The 19682-nt window shown below is 35.8% G+C and overlaps 1 protein-coding gene across 9 annotated transcripts in view; it reads left to right on the top strand.

The window, feature by feature from the left end:
- LOC149798376 (E3 ubiquitin-protein ligase HERC2-like) overlaps nucleotides 1–19682 on the top strand; it is a 246570-nt gene that overhangs the window by 149352 nt on the left and 77536 nt on the right. For 5 of the 9 annotated variants that reach the window (XM_089963537.1, XM_089963538.1, XM_089963543.1 and 2 more), the window contains 3 exons: nucleotides 1580–1829; nucleotides 4735–4916; nucleotides 9470–9502. In XM_089963537.1, the coding sequence (XP_089819663.1) occupies nucleotides 1580–1829; nucleotides 4735–4916; nucleotides 9470–9502 (465 nt within the window). The remainder of the gene's footprint in view (nucleotides 1–1579; nucleotides 1830–4734; nucleotides 4917–9469; nucleotides 9503–19682) is intronic. The other 4 variants (XM_089963541.1, XM_089963544.1, XM_089963546.1 and 1 more) reach the window with 2 other exon arrangements.

The raw sequence follows: 19682 nt of genomic DNA on the forward strand, positions 1-19682 counted from the left end.
TATTTACATGGAGGGCAAATTCTTGTATGTCCTTTCAATACAGACTTTCCAGGTGGGATCCCAATGCCAAAGATCCTTAATGGTACTTTATTTGGAATGTTTACCTGCTTCATATGATGTCACATCATTGTTTTGATTGACACAAAAGCTATAAAGAAAAGGCACAGAAATTAAATAACCTGGAGGAAATTTTAGTAGATAATAGTAGAATCCCTGAAGAAGTAAAAGGTAAGGATTGGATTTAGCTTGGAAGACAGAATGCAGTGATTTGACAAAGTATACACACAACTAGAAAATTAGTTGACAGCAACTTTTGTTGACTGTCCTATTATTTATTATGTTGATATTCATATTTCAAGACTTAAACTCTATTGTATAATTTGGAAGATAGACTCAATACAAATATGGTTAAAGAAGTTTCTGAATTGGACTCTAAAAGTGAGTAATCTAAGCAAGTCCTCAAAAAAAAGTATAGCAAGCCTTTGAAAGGTCCTCATAATTTGGTCCTCAGATTTTGGTTAAAAATTATGTCACTGTGACAGAAAGTAGCAAAATGGTTTGTGCAAAATGACTTCAGCTCTACATAACAGACTTGAACACAACTTCATGGCTGCCTTGCACCTGGAGTAAAGTAAAAATGTATTGATTTGGTGGTCAGAAGGCAATGGTCAAGGTCACTGACTGAAAAAAGAAAAATGGTTTCTGTACAAAAATGTAATTCCTTGATCATGTACCTTCATGAAAGTTTGTGGATAGCTTACATTTTGGGTGAGGAAGAAGCCTGTTGATTTAAGAGTCAAAAGTTCCAAGGTTAAGATAACTAACTAAACAAGAAAATGCTTTTGCATAATGCCTTTGGTTCAAGACTGTCCACCTTGACCTTAAAATAAGGAAGAGGGTTGGGGTGTCGGTGGTCAAGATCATTATTACTTGAGAAAAAATGGATGTTTTGTATCTTAACTTTTGTTCAACTGCAGGTTTATTGACCATTTGAAGCACTCTTGTTTAAAAGCAGAAAAGTGTCATATGAATGTATGCCACAGAACAACACCCAATGTCAAATGTTTAATAGTATCACTGGTATTATTATGATCATACTGTGAATTCATTAATTGTTGAACATTTGTGGCATACATTTGACATAGTGATCACCTATGCACACCCTAGATTAAGGAAATCGAGCTCGTTTTTTTAAAGTGTTTCGCTTCCTAGGTAAATAAAAGTCACACAACAAAATGAGGATCTTGCCCTTTTTTGTGGGTTTTTTTAATTTTTTTATATTGTAAATAATGACACTTATCAATGCTTAAATTCTATAGATGACTTTGATGCAGATTTGGATTTTATTGTAGTCGTAGATTTGTTTCTTGTTCACTGGGTCTCAACATTTTGCTTTTAGTGGTAGTAAACTCCACAGAATTAATAATCCTAAAGTAAATATGAGTTCACAGTGTATGGCATCATTTGGACTTCATTTTCTCTGGTATCATAGCCATTCTTTAAATAGCCCATGGCATATTAGAAACCAGTCTCATTAAAATTTTCTCAGTGTTGCATTAATTTCGTTGTTATTCTGCAGGCTGCCTGTTTGGCAGTGTGCCAGTACCTGACGGCTTCCAGCAGTCAACCACAAGAAGAGAGTGATGAATCTGACTCTGAGAGTGAACAGGCTCCTCCCCCCTACCACCCACCCACTCCTGCCCCTTCTGTCCCCAAACAGAGGTCTAAGAGGCCCAAACCTCAGCCCCCACCACCGTCTGATGAGGTGACAAGACTGATGGAAATGGGATTCCAGAGAAAGCATGTGGAATATGCTATGAGAACATTAGGTAAAGTACTGTTTGTTTCTTCAAACACGGGGACACAGAAATAAATGGAATTTGCCATCCTGGTACTAAGTAATGAATAAAGATCTTGTCAAATCAATAGGTGTAATGAAGTCAGAAAGATGAAGTAATTTTCACTGTCATAACAGATGTAGTAATGTATTGACACCATAATGGCTGACCTGGCCTTGTCTGGGCAGGATTTGAACCCACACCCTCATGGTTGTCCACTCTGGTTCAGATGGTAGAGTGTTGCACTCATAATCCAAAGGTTGCATTTTTAATAACTTATTAGGCCAGGCATGGTCAGTTGCCTCTTTATGGTCTTGGGAAAGGTGCTTGGCTCCTATTTCCTGAGTATGATATAGCCAAAAATGTGGTCAGAGTGCTGTTAAAACCAACAAAATGAAGAAACAAACCAACTGGTTGTGAGTCTGGCACACTACCAACTGAACATACCATAGCTCCAGACCGTCAAGAATGTATATTATCATGTATGGCATATGCATCAAGACACTAGGTCAAGTGACATGAAACCTGTTGAGGACCTAAATTACTCTTGTTTTGATAGCAGTAATAAAGTACCTGCTACTGACGTATTGCTCTCCATTTCCAGGACTCTAGTCCCAGTCCAAACTAATTATTCCTTGTTCTAGTTAGTATTGCAGGGCCAGAATTGAAATGAACATGTTTCCAGTCTGACTTATTAGTCACAGACAGTATACAGAATACCATGCACATTTTGCCTTGGACAACATTCACATTACACATGTGCTCACTCATTTTAATTCGCCTATGTTTTAAGCTTTAAATGGGCATTTCACCTATCATTTTCAACGTTTGAACGTACATCTCCACAGTCCTTGTTTTATTTGAGTGTCATCTGTTTTCTTTTTGTGAGTTTTAGGTGTTTTTATCTTGCTTAGCAAGTGCTGCTTCATTAAATTTTATCCCCCTTGATTGTTAAGTTATTGTCTATACCTTTGTGGTTCCAGATCTTTTTTATTGCGGAATTTATAATGTGTGGACACAGGAAGGTCCCATGGGATGCTAACCCCACCTGTTTAGCTTGTACAGGATGTGTACACATGGATGGCTTTCATTGATGTCACCATTTGTGGGACTTTGCTGAAAGTTGCCATACATACAGGTGGAGGAAGAAGGGCCCTTCTTCCTCCTTATCTTCGATAAACAACCCCATCCATTCCCAGCATCAGAAAGCTATGGATGGTCCATTGCATCAGTAAGCTATGGATGGTCCATTGCATAGGTAAGCTATGGATGGTCCATTGCATTAGTAAGCTATGGATTGTCCATTGCATCAGCAAGCTATGGATGGTCCATTGCATCAGTAAGCTATGGATGGTCCATTGCATCAGTAAGCTATGGATGGTCCATTGCATAAGTAAGCTATGGATTGTCCATTGCATCAGTAAGCTTTGGATGGTCCATTGCATAAGTAAGCTATGGATGGTCCATTGCATCAGTAAGCTATGGATGGTCCATTGCATAAGTAAGCTATGGATGGTCCATTGCATTAGTAAGCTATGGATGGTCCATTGCATAAGTAAGCTATGGATGGTCCATTGCATCAGTAAGCTATGGATGGTCCATTGCATCAGTAAGCTATGTTACATACTGATCATCTTTTCCATTGTGTCTGGAGTCTTAAGGGGATCTGCCAAACCGATTCATACTTTTCACTATGCATGACTGGCTGGCGATCAGTTTAACTACCCAGCCAACTGTAAGCAACAGTCCAGCCAGCAACCAGGCTACCAGTGTAGCACACTATCAAGCCATCCTTCTACCTATTCATACTGGCAGAGCAACCCATGTTAATTGGCTGGCCTTCTGTTCCCAGTTTCTTCAGTAGGTTGATTGCATAACCATGATGCCACTGCCTTATTCATGCTGCCGAGTATAATCAAACAAGGACAACCCATACAGTAAAGTGAATTGCCAGGTTTTTCGCTCAACTACAGAATTAGTGCAGAACATTTTAGCTACATCTTCCATGCTAGACTGGACATTGCTGGTGGTTTTTCAGTTTGCAGGAATATTGGATAATTATTGTATGTGGGATTTTATCAACTTTATTACTAAGGTTATTCTCAGGGCTGATGGATAATGATTATGTTGGTATTCCAGTGGCTGGCTTGCACATTCAGCCTTCTTGAGAGTCTGTTGAAATGTATTATCATCACAGAGACAAGAATTGAATCTGGTAGGTCCTATGACTCGAGCCCAAACAACCACCAGACCTAGTTGAAGTCAACACAACCTCAACTTGGGCATAGTTGTAGGTTTTCACTGGATTTGCTTGGATTTTCTCACAAAGAAAACATTGTTAGCTTTTTTTATCTGCGTATTGACATTGCTTTTTATTTGACCATTAATTGTGCTACCTTTATGTTAGACTTTAGCAGTTTATCCCTCAAAGAGTACCAATGGTAGAGGTTGGATGCTCATCCATTTTCTCTATGTATTACCTGTTTTTCTAATGTTAATGTGATTGGGGATTGTGTTTGATTGAGAAGGAACATTTTTTTTAGTGAATTACATTTTTCTGAGAATACTTACCCAGTCATGTTACTATCAAACCCTTCCACGCCTCGCTACAAATGTGAGCCTCCTTGTCAATGTATCTTTTAGTCTAAACTGGTAAATATCTGGTTGATGGATAGCCACCTGTTATGAATAAGGAGAGGTAATGTATAAGAGTTTCTTCCCTTTGTCTATAATTTTTTATGGATGGACAAAATTGTTATTTTTCCATGTTGGCTGCATTCTGTATGTGATACAGCATACTTAATCATGTTAATTTGATTTGGGTAATTATTCTCGGAGAAACATAAGTTATTAAAAGACTCCACTTCCTTCAACTTTTAATTCCTCTATGACAAAGGTGGTTCCCTGATAATAGGTGGTGAGACACCCAGCCCTGAAGCTCTGGTAACTTGGCTACTGGAGCACCCTGACATACCCACTGAAGACGATTCAGACTCTGACAGCGTCTCATCTGAAGATCTATTCTCCGACACAGACTCCACCTCAGATGACTTTGAAGATTTGGACACTTCTGCAGAGGTAACTTTAATGTCAAGTCTAAATCTTTGTCAGATTTCCAAAACAGGTACAAGTAATCAGTTACTTTTTTCTTCAGCTTTTTAGTTTGAGTTCATTTTTGATGATATTGCCTCACTCAGTCATTAAGATTTTAAAGAGACCTCTATAACATTAATCTTAATGATAATGACACATAGGTAAATTTATAATTTAAAAATTGCATAGAGTTTAGGTTTGGTACAAAATGAATACTGACTATTGGCTACTTTTAGCACATAAAAACAGTTTTCACTGAGATTTCATGTGCCTTTTATGTGGAACCTGTAAACAGGTATGGAGAGTAGTCTGTGCGTGATTGTATGGTAAGTAATGCTTGCAGTAGAATGGTGGTAGCATATTCATTAATATTTCATTCATCTTTGTTTGCTGTCATTTGTCATTAAAACAAAAATCCATCTTGATATTGTCCTTCATTATAATGTAATTCCAAATATAATTCAGTGCATCTATGGATGTCATGACAAAATTTAACAGCACAATGTAGCCATTATTATGCTGATGTGGCTGTAAAGCACTATCAAATAATCTACCAAAATTAAATCATTGTACCTGAATTGCTCTATAAAATGTATGAGCGTGTGTTGAAAGAAAACTTGAAAGTATTATATCCTTGTTATCTCTTTAAACATTATTATTTGACACAGTTAAATCTAGAAATTCCATGAAGTGAAAAAATATATATTTTGTTTACTATGTTTGATTGGTATTTTGTTTATTCCCTTCACCCTCCATTCCATATCCCCTCAAAAAACATGAACTCAGTTATTAGATATATGAACCCCAATATATGTATTTGAGGAGCATTTTGTTTATTCCTGTCCCCCTCCTTCCCCAACAAATAGAGTATTCTGCTAACTGTAGTTCCTCCTTTTGTACAACAAATTTCTATGAGCATATATGGTTTTCATGTAAGTTGTATAAATCAGTAATTTTATAATGGTAATTTTGATTCATTGTGAAGATTGAACATTTTAAACTTTGGCTCCATAATTATTTGTAGAGAATGCATGTTTTTATGACTATAGACATGTTGTTGTTTTTATAACGTGGATTCGGGGCCCCGAGTGGTCTAAAGTGCTCTCCGTTACAGATCACTGCCATCTCACCTCTGTCTGCGTGGGTTTGAGTCTTGGATTTGGCTAATGTGGGTATGTGAAAAAGCTTGCCAGTAGCTTCTCTTGGGTCAGTGGTTCTTTCTGGGGTTTTCCCGAGTTCTTTCTCCACCATTAATACTGGCCGCCATGTATAGCCTATCGTGTGCTGAAAAATGGTGTTAAACCCTACAACAACAACAAATAACGTGGATTCAATTTAGCTCACCTGGCCATGCGACTAAGTGAGTTTATTGTGGGGCCCTGCATCCGTCGTCCATCGTGCATTATGCATCATCCATCTGTCAACAGTGGCTTGTTACAACTCTGGTCTGATTGCACCATTAAACATGGTCTTATATCATCAAAGTCTTGGATGTATTTAATAATGAGCAAGAGTCATGCATATCAATCTTGCATCTGATTAATTAACCTCATTACCATTCTGGAGGACTTATTTCTGACCTGACTTTGAATCAACTTGAAGTATATGATTATTTATCATTAAGATCTCAAACATTTCCTGTGATAAGCAAGATTCACAAATACTTATGGAGTGATCTAGCATTTTGGTCTGAGCTTAACGCCATCCTGGAGATCACTTTTGTGACAGGATTTTGATCAGACATGGAATGTATGCTTGTATCATCAAGATCTCAGACAGTAATGAGTGAGATTCTTGCATACAGATGAGGTAATTTTGTTTCTGATTGGATGTTTATTATAACTCTGAAGGCTATATTCCTGATCCAATATTGATCCAACTTGGAATATATGCTTTTATCATCAGAATATTGGGCAAATTTGATAATGATCAAGATGCATGCATAATAAGGTGATCTTCCATGGGATTGATGATCAGCTTCTTGCCACTCTGAAAGCTATATTTCTTTTTTTGGGAGTCGATGTTGCTTAGGCTTGGTAATTAGTGTTGATTAGCAAGAGGTTTAAACGAGTTTCATTATGAATATGACCAGCACATATTGCATCTGATTGGCTGGACCTGATATCTCATTGAAATTCCAGTCAAAATTTGGTCCACCTTGAGCTTCCATTGTCTTTGTCATAGACAGTATCTGTCATAGTTAAGATCAGCACATATTAAAGATATGCCTTGCATTTGATTGGCCGAGCTTGTTGCCTCCCAGTCTAGAGACTACATTTCATCTAGTTTCTAAAATACTTGGTAAGTGTGTTTATATTATCATGATTTTTGTTGCCTTCAAGAGACTCTACATATTAGGAAATTGTGAAATTGGTAAAATAAGCATGATATAAAGTCTGGGAGATAGTATACTTAGGTTGAGTTCTTACAATACTGCAATCAGCCAGCTCATTGAAATGATCTACAGCCAGGTTATCATTACTACGTAGCATTCTTGTTAGGGTGTTGGTACTAATATTAGTACCCCTATTTCGTGGACAGGGTACTAACATGGGCCTATAAGTATTAACAGAGCAGCAGGGTGTTATTCATATCCAGCACTTTTTCAGCCTATGAAAAAAACTTTTTTAACATGTTCCTCACAAATACTAAAAGAAATTAAATATTCCTCTAATTTAATTCAAAAATTGTTGCTTATCATTGTAGAAATATGCATAAAATTTTGTTTACCTTTTTTATATGATTTTTTTTCTTTTGGATTGGCCACCATATTAGTGCAGCTGATAACTACTTCAGTTTTTAGCCTCGTTTTTTGTGTGTGCCATATAAGGACATTGTCACCTGATTTGGAAATACAAACAAATTATTGTAATATGGTATACATTGAATAATGTATTGTAGAATATCCAAATATGGCATATCATTTCTTATTTTGAAAATGAATTACAACAAGAATCTCATTTTATTGATCATGGCTGACAGAGTACAGTTAGCATAAACATTCCAATATAATTTACCTTATATAGGTTTAATAACTTTGTCATTAGCCAAACTTCATAAAAAACATACTTCTGCTTAGGTAGTTGATTTAACTAGTCATCTTTTTGTCTTGGGCAATAGTTTTATTTGCTCTTTTGTAATTATAGGATCAGATCTTAGCCACAACCTTGTTGAGGCTATGACATCATAGCAAATTAGGGTGTCAGTGTTAATTGTTTTGTAAAAGAACAAAAAGTTTGTGTGGGCTCTTAAATTTGGGTCTGTCTTGGGAACACCTTTCATAAGGCTTGAATTTTTTGTGGCCTTAAGCAGTGATAAAATTCATGGAAAACACCAATTAAAATTTAATTCACAGGATACAGCGACTCACAGGATGCAGTGATTTACATGATGTGGACAATGATTCACAAGATGCAGTGATTCACAAGATGCAGACTGTGATTCACAAGATGCAGTGATTCACAGGATGCAGACAGTGATTCACAAGATGCAGTGATTCACAGGATGCAGACACTGATTTACATGATGCGGAGAGTGATTCACTTGATGCAGTGATTCACAAGATGCATACTGTGATTCACAAGATGCAGTGATTCACATGATGCATACAGTGATTCACATGATGCATACAGTGATTCACATTATGCAGACAGTGATTCACATGATGCATAGTGATTCACATTATGCAGACTGATTCACATTATGCAGACGGTGATTTACATTTTATGCAGACTGTGATTCACAAGATGCAGTGATTCACATTATGCAGACAGTGATTCACATAATGCAGGGATTCACATGATGCATACAGTGATTCACATGATGCATACAGTGATTCATATGATGCATAATGATTCACATGATGCAGATAGTGATTCATATGATGCAGACAGTGATTCACATGATGCATACAGTTATTCACATGATGCAGACAGTTATTCACATTGTGCAGACTGATTCACATGATGCAGACATTGATTCACATGATGCATACAGTGATTCACATGATGCAGACAGTGATTCACATGATGCATACAGTTATTCACATGATGCAGACAGTGATTCACATTATGCAGACAGTGATTCACATTATGCAGACAGTGATTCACATGATGCAGACAGTGATTCACATGATGCATACAATTATTCACATTATGCAGATGGTGATTCACATGATGCAGACAGTGATTCACATGATGCATACAGTGATTCACATTATGCAGACAGTGATTCACAAGATGCAGACAGTGAACCACATGAATGTAGACAGTGATTTAGAGATTAATGTGCATTATGTTTGCTTTATGAAATACAGTGCAACCTCCCTTAACCATCACCTCCTTACAGAAGAAACTTTTCATATCCAGTGATGACTTGATTTCCATTGTTTTGGACATATTTTAACTGACCAACAACCTCTGCTCCTAACTAGCCAAATTTTTTTCCATCTTACTGATGGCTGCTTTAGAGAGGGTACACTGTATTTGTAGCCAATTTCTCTTGCACTTTATTTGCTAATTCTTCCTTTCTTTTTTAAGCCTCTTTCTTCTGATAACAAGTCCTGCGAAAAGGTATTTTTAATTAAAGCAGACTTGCTTGAGACTCTGGACTTGCTGCATTTCTTTTATCCAGAAATTATAAATTTTACATACCTTGAATTTTCCCCTCCTGAAGTCATTTTGGAAATATTGACCAGCTTTAGCCCTTGCATGGTACTAACAGTCATTTGAGGCTTGATATTTTACATTTCCGCTTTCTTCATTTGAGTATTTTTTTTTCTTGACATGGCCTTAAATAACCTTATGTTATGACCCTGTGTCTGTTGTACAATGTCCATCTGTCAAGAATTGCTGTTACCACACTGAAGTCCTTATTTCTGATATGATTTCAATCCGATTCAGAATATTGGTTTATGTCATCAGTACTTCGAAGTTGAGTGATTAGTAAGATATTCTTGTATCAAATTAACTGAGCTTTTAACAACCGTAGAAGCCATCTTTCTGTTTTGATTTTGATCAGAATTGGAATATTGTTTTATATCATCAAGGTCTTTGTTGACTTCAGTAATGGACAAGATCCATGCATATTTACAAGGTGATCTTGCATCTGATTGGCTAACCTTGGTACCACTCATGAAGCCATATTTCTGATCTGATTTTGAGCAGACTTGGAATGTATGCTTATATCATCATGATTATGGATAGCTTAGACAGAGCAGGATTAACACATATTAATCAGGTGATTTTGCATATGGTTGGTTGAGTCTCTTACTGCTATAGGGGTCCAGATTTCTGATCCAGTTTGAAGTAAACATGAAATATGGGTTCATAACGTCAAAATCATGAACAGTTTTGATAATGAGCAAAATTCATATATTCTAATGAAGTGGTCTTACATCAGATTGCTACCCTTGTTATCACATTGGAGGCCATATTCCCGATCTGACTTTGATCACACTTGGATTTTATGTCTATATCAAGATCTTGGATAGTTTTGACAATGAGCAAGAATCATACCTTTTAAAGAAATAATCTTGTATCTGATTGGCTGAACTTAGTGTCAGTCTAGAAGCCATATTGTGGATCTCTCTTTGTTCAGGCCTGATAGACTTTCATTATACACTGCTAATTTTTTAATCAAGAAAGAGCCAGAAGATTACCATTAATTCCTCAAAGTACGAAAATAATACTGTCATTTTATGTTTATAACATTACATATCACCATTCTCTCAAGTGAGGCTGGAACTTATTTCCTCAATGTTTCCTAGTTAAAACTGAACAAATATGAACAGCTATGCCAAAACCTCAGTTGACATTCAAAAGTAAATGTGTAACATTCTCTGGGAAACTTTAAGAGTCATTCTTTATAAATGTGAATCACATATATAGCTCTGCTGCCCCTCTGCATCTGAGAATTTGTTAAACTTGCCATGATCGTAGTGAAAATGACTTGCTTCATAAGCTGCGTTATTCATGTGCATATTGGCTGATCAGTATTTAATTTGGTCCATGATTTGAAATGAAGTTCATATTAAAAGGATAAAACTTTAAGCAGTTTCTTTTTTTTCTTCAGTTAAGTATAGTAATTTTATTAAATTATCAGAGAATTGACAGATATAGAACACAGAAAACGTTATCATTGTAATTTGATCTTGATTGCTAGAACACATCTTGTTGTCAACATCAGAAATTTGGATAATGATGACGTTTCACATCTCATAATGATACGGATTTTCTGATGCTGACAACTCAATGTTTGCTGATAACATGAGTCCTCTGTGGGGATTGGGATCTAGTGTTATACTATCAATTGTTGATGTCATAGTGTTGTTACACTATCAATTGTTGATGCCATAGTGTTGTTACACTATCAATTGTTGATGTCATATTGTTGTTACACTATCATTTGTTGATGTCATAGTGTTGTTACACTATCATTTGTTGATGTCATAGTGTTGATACACTATCATTTGTTGATGTCATAGTGTTGATACACTATCAATTGTTGATGCCATAGTGTTGTTACACTATCAATTGTTGATGTCATATTGTTGTTACACTATCATTTGTTGATGTCATAGTGTTGATACACTATCATTTGTTGATGTCATAGTGTTGATACACTATCAATTGTTGATGTCATAGTGTTGTTACACTATCAATTGTTGATGCCATAGTGTTGTTACACTATCAATTGTTGATGTCATATTGTTGTTACACTATCATTTGTTGATGTCATAGTGTTGATATACTATCAATTGTTGATGACATATTGTTGTTATACTATCAATTATTATCAGAATATTAACATTGCAGCTGATCTAACTTCATACATAACCAGTCAAGTTTCAAGCAGTTTTTACCTTATTTCTCCTTTGAATACATTCCCCAATCACATTAACATTAGCTTGCTACCTCCCAAAACTAGCCCTACTAAAAGATGAAAAATATTCTTCCCTGTCTATATTGTATAGAATAAAAGCAGTATCTTTTGCCCATTATCTCCCCTTGTTACTGTTAGGTTTTGCCAGTTTGTAAGCTCTGCTTCCATACACCACACTGTACAGAAAAAGCTATCTGTTAGTCCAAGGCTTTGTGCATGAAATTTTAAAAAAAACATTCAAACTTTTGGATTAATTTGAACTAATATTGATTCACAAACAGATGGTATACTTTATGTTTGAATTTTATAAATATTATTTCAAATTTGTCACTTTATTAGAGTTAGTCTTGTTAGACTACATAGAACCACATGCTATCATTGATGCATGTTGATTTTCAAGCGTTTGTGCATGCTGTTTTTATTTTGTGTGCACTGTTGGTAGTGGTCTTATTTAGCAAATTATTAAACAAATTATTAACACTCATGTGTTAATTTATCTATTGTTTCTATATCATTATCATTTCAGAAAGATGTGTAAATGCAGTCAATGTAAGAAAAGCAAAGCAAGGGAAGATACACATGAGTTCCATCTAGCGTAAACAAAATGTCCCTGTTCTTCCCCTTACATTATATGTAATTTGTGATCCAAGGACACCTGGTCAGCCATTCAGCATATGTCTCCCCACATTGCTTTTGTGCCTGTAAGAATAGCCTTTGTGCCTGTAAGAATGGCATTTGGGCCTGTAAGAATGGCCTTTGGGCCTGTAAGAATGGCCTTTGGACCCATAAGAATGGCCTTTGGACCTGTAAGAATGGGCACATGAGGAATGTTTTGGATACAGTGGATCCAGCATGTAGTATCATCTTGCCATCCATAGCCATCCAACCAGCCAAGCCTTCCCAACCTGGACTCAATCACTGGAATTTCAATGATAGATCTGACTGTTTAGCCAGACACATGACATGATATATTTATAAGGACATGAATCTTAGGCAAAGTTCCTTCCCCAAACAATGGTAACACGTGCAAATTGGGGCAGGGATGGTAGCAGAAAATCCAGCCAGCCATGCTGCTGACAGGACCAGTACTGAAGATGGCCAGCCCCGCTTACGCACATCCAACAACCAGCAGTCTGCCCATGTGTGACAGAATTGTCTGGCAGATTTGACGTTTTCTTTTTCACTGCCTACCCTCAGGGTATTAGGAGTGGTTTATTTAATGATGATAACAATGAGTCATTTTTACCTCAGGGCAAGGTTTTCCCTGAAATGGAAGCAGATGATTATTCACATAGTGAGTGTGTGGATACTTCTGAGCAACAGCCCTTCTCTGATATGACCATGAAGAGGATGGAGTTTAGTTTTAAGATTGCCATTGATGAGAAATATACCATGTGTTGCCAACTGTAGAATGTCCTCCACCTCCTTCCACCGGGGCCCCAAGTGGCTGAGTGGTCTAAAGCGCTCTCCGTTATGGATCACTGCCATCTCACCTCTGTCTGCGTGGGTTTGAGTCTCAGATTCAGCCAATGTGGGTATGTGAGAAAGCTTGCCATTAGTTTCTCATGGGTCAGTGGTTCTTTCCGGGGTTTTCCCAGGTTCTTCCTCCACCATTAATACTGGCCACCATGTATAGCCTATTGCATGCTGAAAAATGGCATTAAACCCTACAACAACAACAACCTCCTCCACCATGCATGTCTGAAAAGTCAAAAGTACTGATTGTCATCAGTGATGAGGAAGAGTCGTCCCCAAGTCAGCATAACTAAGGAAATTAATGATTGGTTGCCTAAACATATCTGTGACCTGGTGAAAGCCAGGTACATATACCCACCACTTTGTCATCACACCGGTACAAGACACATGCCACTGCACACTACAGTGAACTCCCAGCATTGGATAAGAATGTAACAGCAGTTAGCATGTCTACCTCACTATTTTAAAAGGTGTTAAGAATGTATTTCTTGAAGCTAGTAGAAATGCTGGATCTGGCTTCATTAGCAATTTTCTGACTGGCAGAAAAATCAGCAAATCAATACATGTGAGTCGATGGCCCAGATTGCTTGGGTCATTAGTAGAGCAGCTCACCACACAATGGCTAATGCATTGACTGCCTCAGTCAATCTTGACTTCATACATTGTGGCTTTAAGAATGACCCCATTTGGCTCACCATTGTTGTTCAGGGGCAATATTGAAGAAATTTAGAGGCAGGCAGCTCAGGAACTGACCCTCCAACTGGTCACTCCACCTGTATCCTTGTTGTATGACAGGCGAACTAGGCAAAAGGGATCATTCACACCCCAGAGGTTGTAAAGATCCCAACCTTAAGCCACCAGACAAAAGCCCAATCATTCTAGGAGTCTATCCTGTGCAGGGGAGGTGAGAAACCAAGTTTCTCTACACCCATGCCTCCCACATCCCAATGCAGAATACACACACCTAGCATCCATTGACAGCTTATCATTGGGTGCCAGACTCAAGCAGTTCTGGTCACATTTGGTCAACCTATTCCCAAAAAACAAATGGGTGAACCAAGCCATTTTAAGAAAGTTTTCAACTCTTGTTTATCCGTTCCTCTTTCTTCCACTGCCCTTCTAATAATGTGCCATCAGATCAGGAAAAGAACCATTTTCTTTTGTAGGGGATACAGTTGCTTATTGACAAATGGGTTTTGGAGATTGTCCAAAGCAACAATTTCCAGGGTTCTTTTCATGGCTGTCTTTTATAAAAAAGCCAGCAGAATACTTTTATCACATTATATGAAAGCTCTCCCAACCACCACACTATGCAAACATCCTCATTGGTAGTTCGCCCAGCTTTAAACTGGCAAAAGCTAGCGGTAGCCAGGGGAGGTAATGTGCAAGAGTTACTGCCCTTTGTGTATTTGTTATGACCAGAAAAGACGAATTTATTTAGTATTGCTGGAAATCCAGAGGTAGCATGCTTATATTCCTTATGTTAATGTGATTGGGTAAGTATTCAGGGAGAAGCATAATTTACTACAAAATATGCTTTCTGAAATCAGAATTGCATGTGCAGTTTGAAAACAAGCTTGTTCTTTTTTGTCTTAATAAAGTTTTAGATATTTATTTGGTAATTGCCCATGTTTAAATAACAATCATAAATGGTTGGCGATATTTAGACAGTACCTGGTATACATAGAATGAATTAGAAGCACAAGGCATCACATTCTGACTCAATGTCTAACACATCTTATGGCAAGCATTTGAACCGAAGTATGATCCATATATATTTTCCAGAGCTCTCAATATTAATGTTATCCTGACGTTAATTTTGGACATGGGGCCTCAGTGTTTCTTTAATTTAATAGGGGGAGTGAAATTTATACATGCTGATAGGATGACCTTGCTTTGCTAATTTGTAAGTCAGCTATTATTGGTTCCTAAAATTGTGCCACTTTCATGGATGGAGTCAGACATTAAATGATGTTAATTAACTGAAATGAGATGGAAGTATTTAAAACAGATTTAGATTGTGGCCTAGATTGCTGTGTGAAAAAGTAAGTTGATTATTTGATGTGATATCTATGTTATCTTTCAGTCTTTTTATAAGTAATGTTAGACGGTCGATCTTTGTCTTTCCCCAATAGATTTCCCCATCTCAAAGTTCAGTTGCTTCCACTTTTACTAATTTGCTGATAATAGCTTGAGGAAGTTACTATATCTACTTATGTAAAATGCAAAACCCAGCTGCAAAAATAATGATCATTATAGAGCACCTGAGTATAACACTTCCCTGTTATAAAACATTTATAGTCATGGATCCCATTATAAACTGACCTGATAAAATACAGCTAAGGTTATCAATTATAACACATTCCCTGATATAACACTGGTATGGCCATGGATCCCATTATAATATTGTTGCTGATATAACACAGGTATGGTCATGGATCCCATTATAATATTGTTGCTGATATAACACAGGTATGGTCATGGATCCCATACTGTCCAAAATATAACACATGTATGATCATGCATCCCATACTGTCCCTGATATAACACTGGTATGGCCATGGATCCCATTATAATATTGTTGCTGATATAACACAGGTATGGTCATGGATCCCATACTGTCCATAATATAACATGTATGATCATGCATCCCATACTGTCCCTGATATAACACTGGGATAGTCATGGATCCCATTATAACACTGTCCCAGATATAACACATTTATAGTCATTTGATCCCATTATAAAACTGTTCCAGATATAACAAATGTATGGTTATGGATCTATTATAACACATTTTTTGATAACACTAGTATTGTCATGGATCCCATTATGACACTGTCACTGATAAAACACAGGTAGGATCATTATATTTTTACATTTATTTTTATGGCTGTGTTGAAAAGTAATAGTAATGACATTCATTACAAAGCAGGTAATGTACTGGCTAATCAAGGTATTCATTCCGCTTAAGACTTTATATAAACAGCATAGACCCTGATCTGCCCATGCAAATGGTACAGATATAAATGCCTAAATTTGTGACTTCAGGCCAAATTTTACTTCTCCTTATCGAATAGCAGATATGAGAAGACAATGTTCACAGTTGACTAGGCATCATCCTTGGATAAATATAGAACCAGACACTAGTGATGTTATCATATATCACCATTGTAATATATAATTGTCAGATTTTATTGTGACAATTATATCAGCAAAAATGTTACTTGGAGTTGTCATTTGTGCGCATCAAGCACCTGCAGTTAACTAAACATTTAACAACTCAACTGTGGTACTGAACATGTGTCATATCTTCCACTCAAAGAACTTGTCAGCTCTCAAAGAAAAGCAGGTGTTGGGACTTTAGGTCAGGATCACTTGGGGAAATGGCACTTACACGGTGGATCAAGCTATAAAAGAGCCAAATACAAATCCAGTTAACATTTATATATTGCATTACTTGCATTTGAAATGCAAAAAATTAATTTGACCTACAGGATAATGAAAGTAATATAGTTGCTGATAAACCCATTTTTATTTTATGTTCTTTCTTTCTCCCCACCCTTTTTTTCAAAAGAATTGTCTTGGGTAAAGAATTGGTTGATAGCTGTATGACAATAACTACCGTTGTACATAAATGGTGCCAATAAGGATTTTTTCTGTTTATTTGATTCAAGATTCATTTGAATTTACTAATTTACAGATTTTTTGTTGTATTGTTTATTGAAGTAAATAAGGAATTATGGTTGAGGTAAATAAGGGTTTATGGCTGTTAAGTACAACACAGATATTTTCATTAGTTGCCTTTTGTAAAAACTGAGACTTTCACGTCTGATTAAGAGTACATTATTGGGTCTTCTTATGTAATGTTTTGACAGTCACCCAATCATATTTTTGAAAATTGTATTAAGGCACCCCAGAATATAACACAATAATAAACAAGCATCCAGTAAGAAGAGATAAGAATTTTTTTATTTGATACTGCGTAGTCATTACATCAAAAATAAAATATAAAATATGTGAGTATTTTAAATATAAAAGAACATAGATATCTTATTTACATATATTCAGATAGAACTCCAGCAATGGACCATTTCCAGCATTGTAAAAAATGAAATTATTTAATTCATTTAAAGAGTAATTTGTTCCATCTATCTAAAATTCGAATTTAAACAAATGTAATAGTTCCAGAGAGGTTTCAAGGTGCAGTTCTTACTATTAGGTTTTATTGTGTTCTTAAAAACACAAACTTTCTCATTATTTCTTCAAAATTGAATATGTTGCAGTTTACAAATTTGGTAGAGGCACTGTTCCATCTTGGAAGGCTTAATAGAAGACAAAGATTGTCATGACCAATAACTAGTCTTCTTTTCATTCTTTTGCTAAGTTTTGTCCACAAAGGAGTGCAATACATTCCTCTTCAGTAAGATTGGAATAATCTAAGTTTGATATTCAAAGAAGAATTTTTAAATTCACTTAGGAGCATGTTTGTTCGATTACACAAAAATCAGAAATGTTTTATCGTATCTTTCGTCATCTGACAAATTGAATTTTAAAATATGAACCAAATATGTATAACTGTTGACATGTGCAACAGTAGGGATGTTAAGAAGTACAGAGGGAGGTGATGGTAATCTGAAAAATGTTGACTGAAAGACCATGCATAGCAATTTTTGTGTATTTTAGATGATATCGTTATCAAATGTGTGTGTTCAAAATATATTTTAATAATTTCCTTAAACTTGTGATAGAAGGACTTATCAATGATGTATCATCAGCAAAAATAAAACTGGGAAGAAATAACACATTTGGTGTCGAATGTATCCCCAAGTCACACTGACACAGCTTACAGTTTAACTTGTCTCTGCATATATTAAATAACAATGGCAAAAGAACACCAGTAGATTTTTATTTTTATAAAGATTCAATGTGTTAACATATATACTGAAATTTTCCTGAAATTTTTGTGCATTCACTATCATAAACATATTTGATCCATATGTTCTGCCATATTCGTAGAGAAAGACAGAGTAAAGTGAAGTCCTGCACAAAATGTTGCCGTAATGTAAAGACAAGTAGGCAAATCTATGACAAGAAACAATGGATTTTAAATTATTTTAGTTCAAAATAACATCAAATATTTGCGTTAAGTAAGCTGAGGTAATTAAGTATTTGTTCACAACTGATTAAAGCAAACTTTATCCTTTTAACTTCCAGCAAACATGCTAACTTTCTTAAAAACAAAACATCATGTCTCCTTAGATTATGTCCACAAAAATAAGTTCAGGAAAATAGTATTGTAAAGCATCCGAAAATTACAAGGCATTAAACAATTACTTTGGAAAATAGTTATAGATATCCAAAAACCAACGGTAAACAGATATAATTTGGTAAACATTGTTATATTATCATCTTGGTATTGAACAAAAGTGGCAATTTTGCAATACAACTCTAGGCTTACGATAACATCACTACTAGAAATGTGCAATGCAGCTGAAGTCAAATGAATGATTCAAATTTTTATTTAAGCTTCTGAAAATGGATTCAAATTCATTTTGTTCTGGTCAGAATTGCATACTTTTTTGGGAACGATCATTACTTAATGCTCACTTAAAAATTCATTTTGTTTGGCAGGCTATTTCTTTATTATTTTTATATTAACCCTCAGCATGAATCTTCAGTTATATTCTTGCTGGTGTTGTTGCCATTATATTTTAATAAAAATTTCAAGATTTAAACAAAGTACAGTTGCTTATGCAACTTTAGAATGTTGTGTTCTAAAGCTAAATGATATTCTTGCATTAATGAACTCTTTCCTTTTGATTAAAATGTGGACTCTTGCTAGGAGTAGAATATAATTTTTGCCTCCTTCTTTCAGTTCACATTTGGTTAAAGGACATTATGCAAGTAATATGTAATGCTAACCCTGGTTATTTCAGACCTCATAGATTGTATTAGTCTTTGCATGAAAGTTACCTGCCACAATTACTAGAAGATTGCTGTCTTTTTGTTGGTATCATTTTAGAAATTTGTATCCTTTTGTTTTTGTATTACCATAAAGAGTATGGCTTGATTTGTCCATAAAATTCAAAATTGATATATCTTGCATAGAATTGGAATTTTATTGGCTGTTAGTTTCAGCAAACTGGTAGTTGATTTAATGTTCACAAAGATTAATTCTTGATAGGAACTAACGGAGGATCTGTTTTCTAGTTTCATTCCAATTGCAATATTTTTTTGCAGCACTTAAATTTCTGTTATTGTCTTATTCCATCTTGACTTAAAATGAGTATAAATTATTAAACCGTGATGATTTGCATAATCATTGATTTTGAATGAAGCAACAGAAAATGTGACAAGACTGTTGCTTTAACTTGTACATTCAGAATGAAC

The sequence above is a fragment of the Sinohyriopsis cumingii genome, chromosome 6 (genome assembly GCF_028554795.1).
Source record: "Sinohyriopsis cumingii isolate HCF-2022 chromosome 6, ASM2855479v2, whole genome shotgun sequence".
In the NCBI taxonomy this organism is placed as follows: Eukaryota; Metazoa; Mollusca; class Bivalvia; order Unionida; family Unionidae; genus Sinohyriopsis; species Sinohyriopsis cumingii.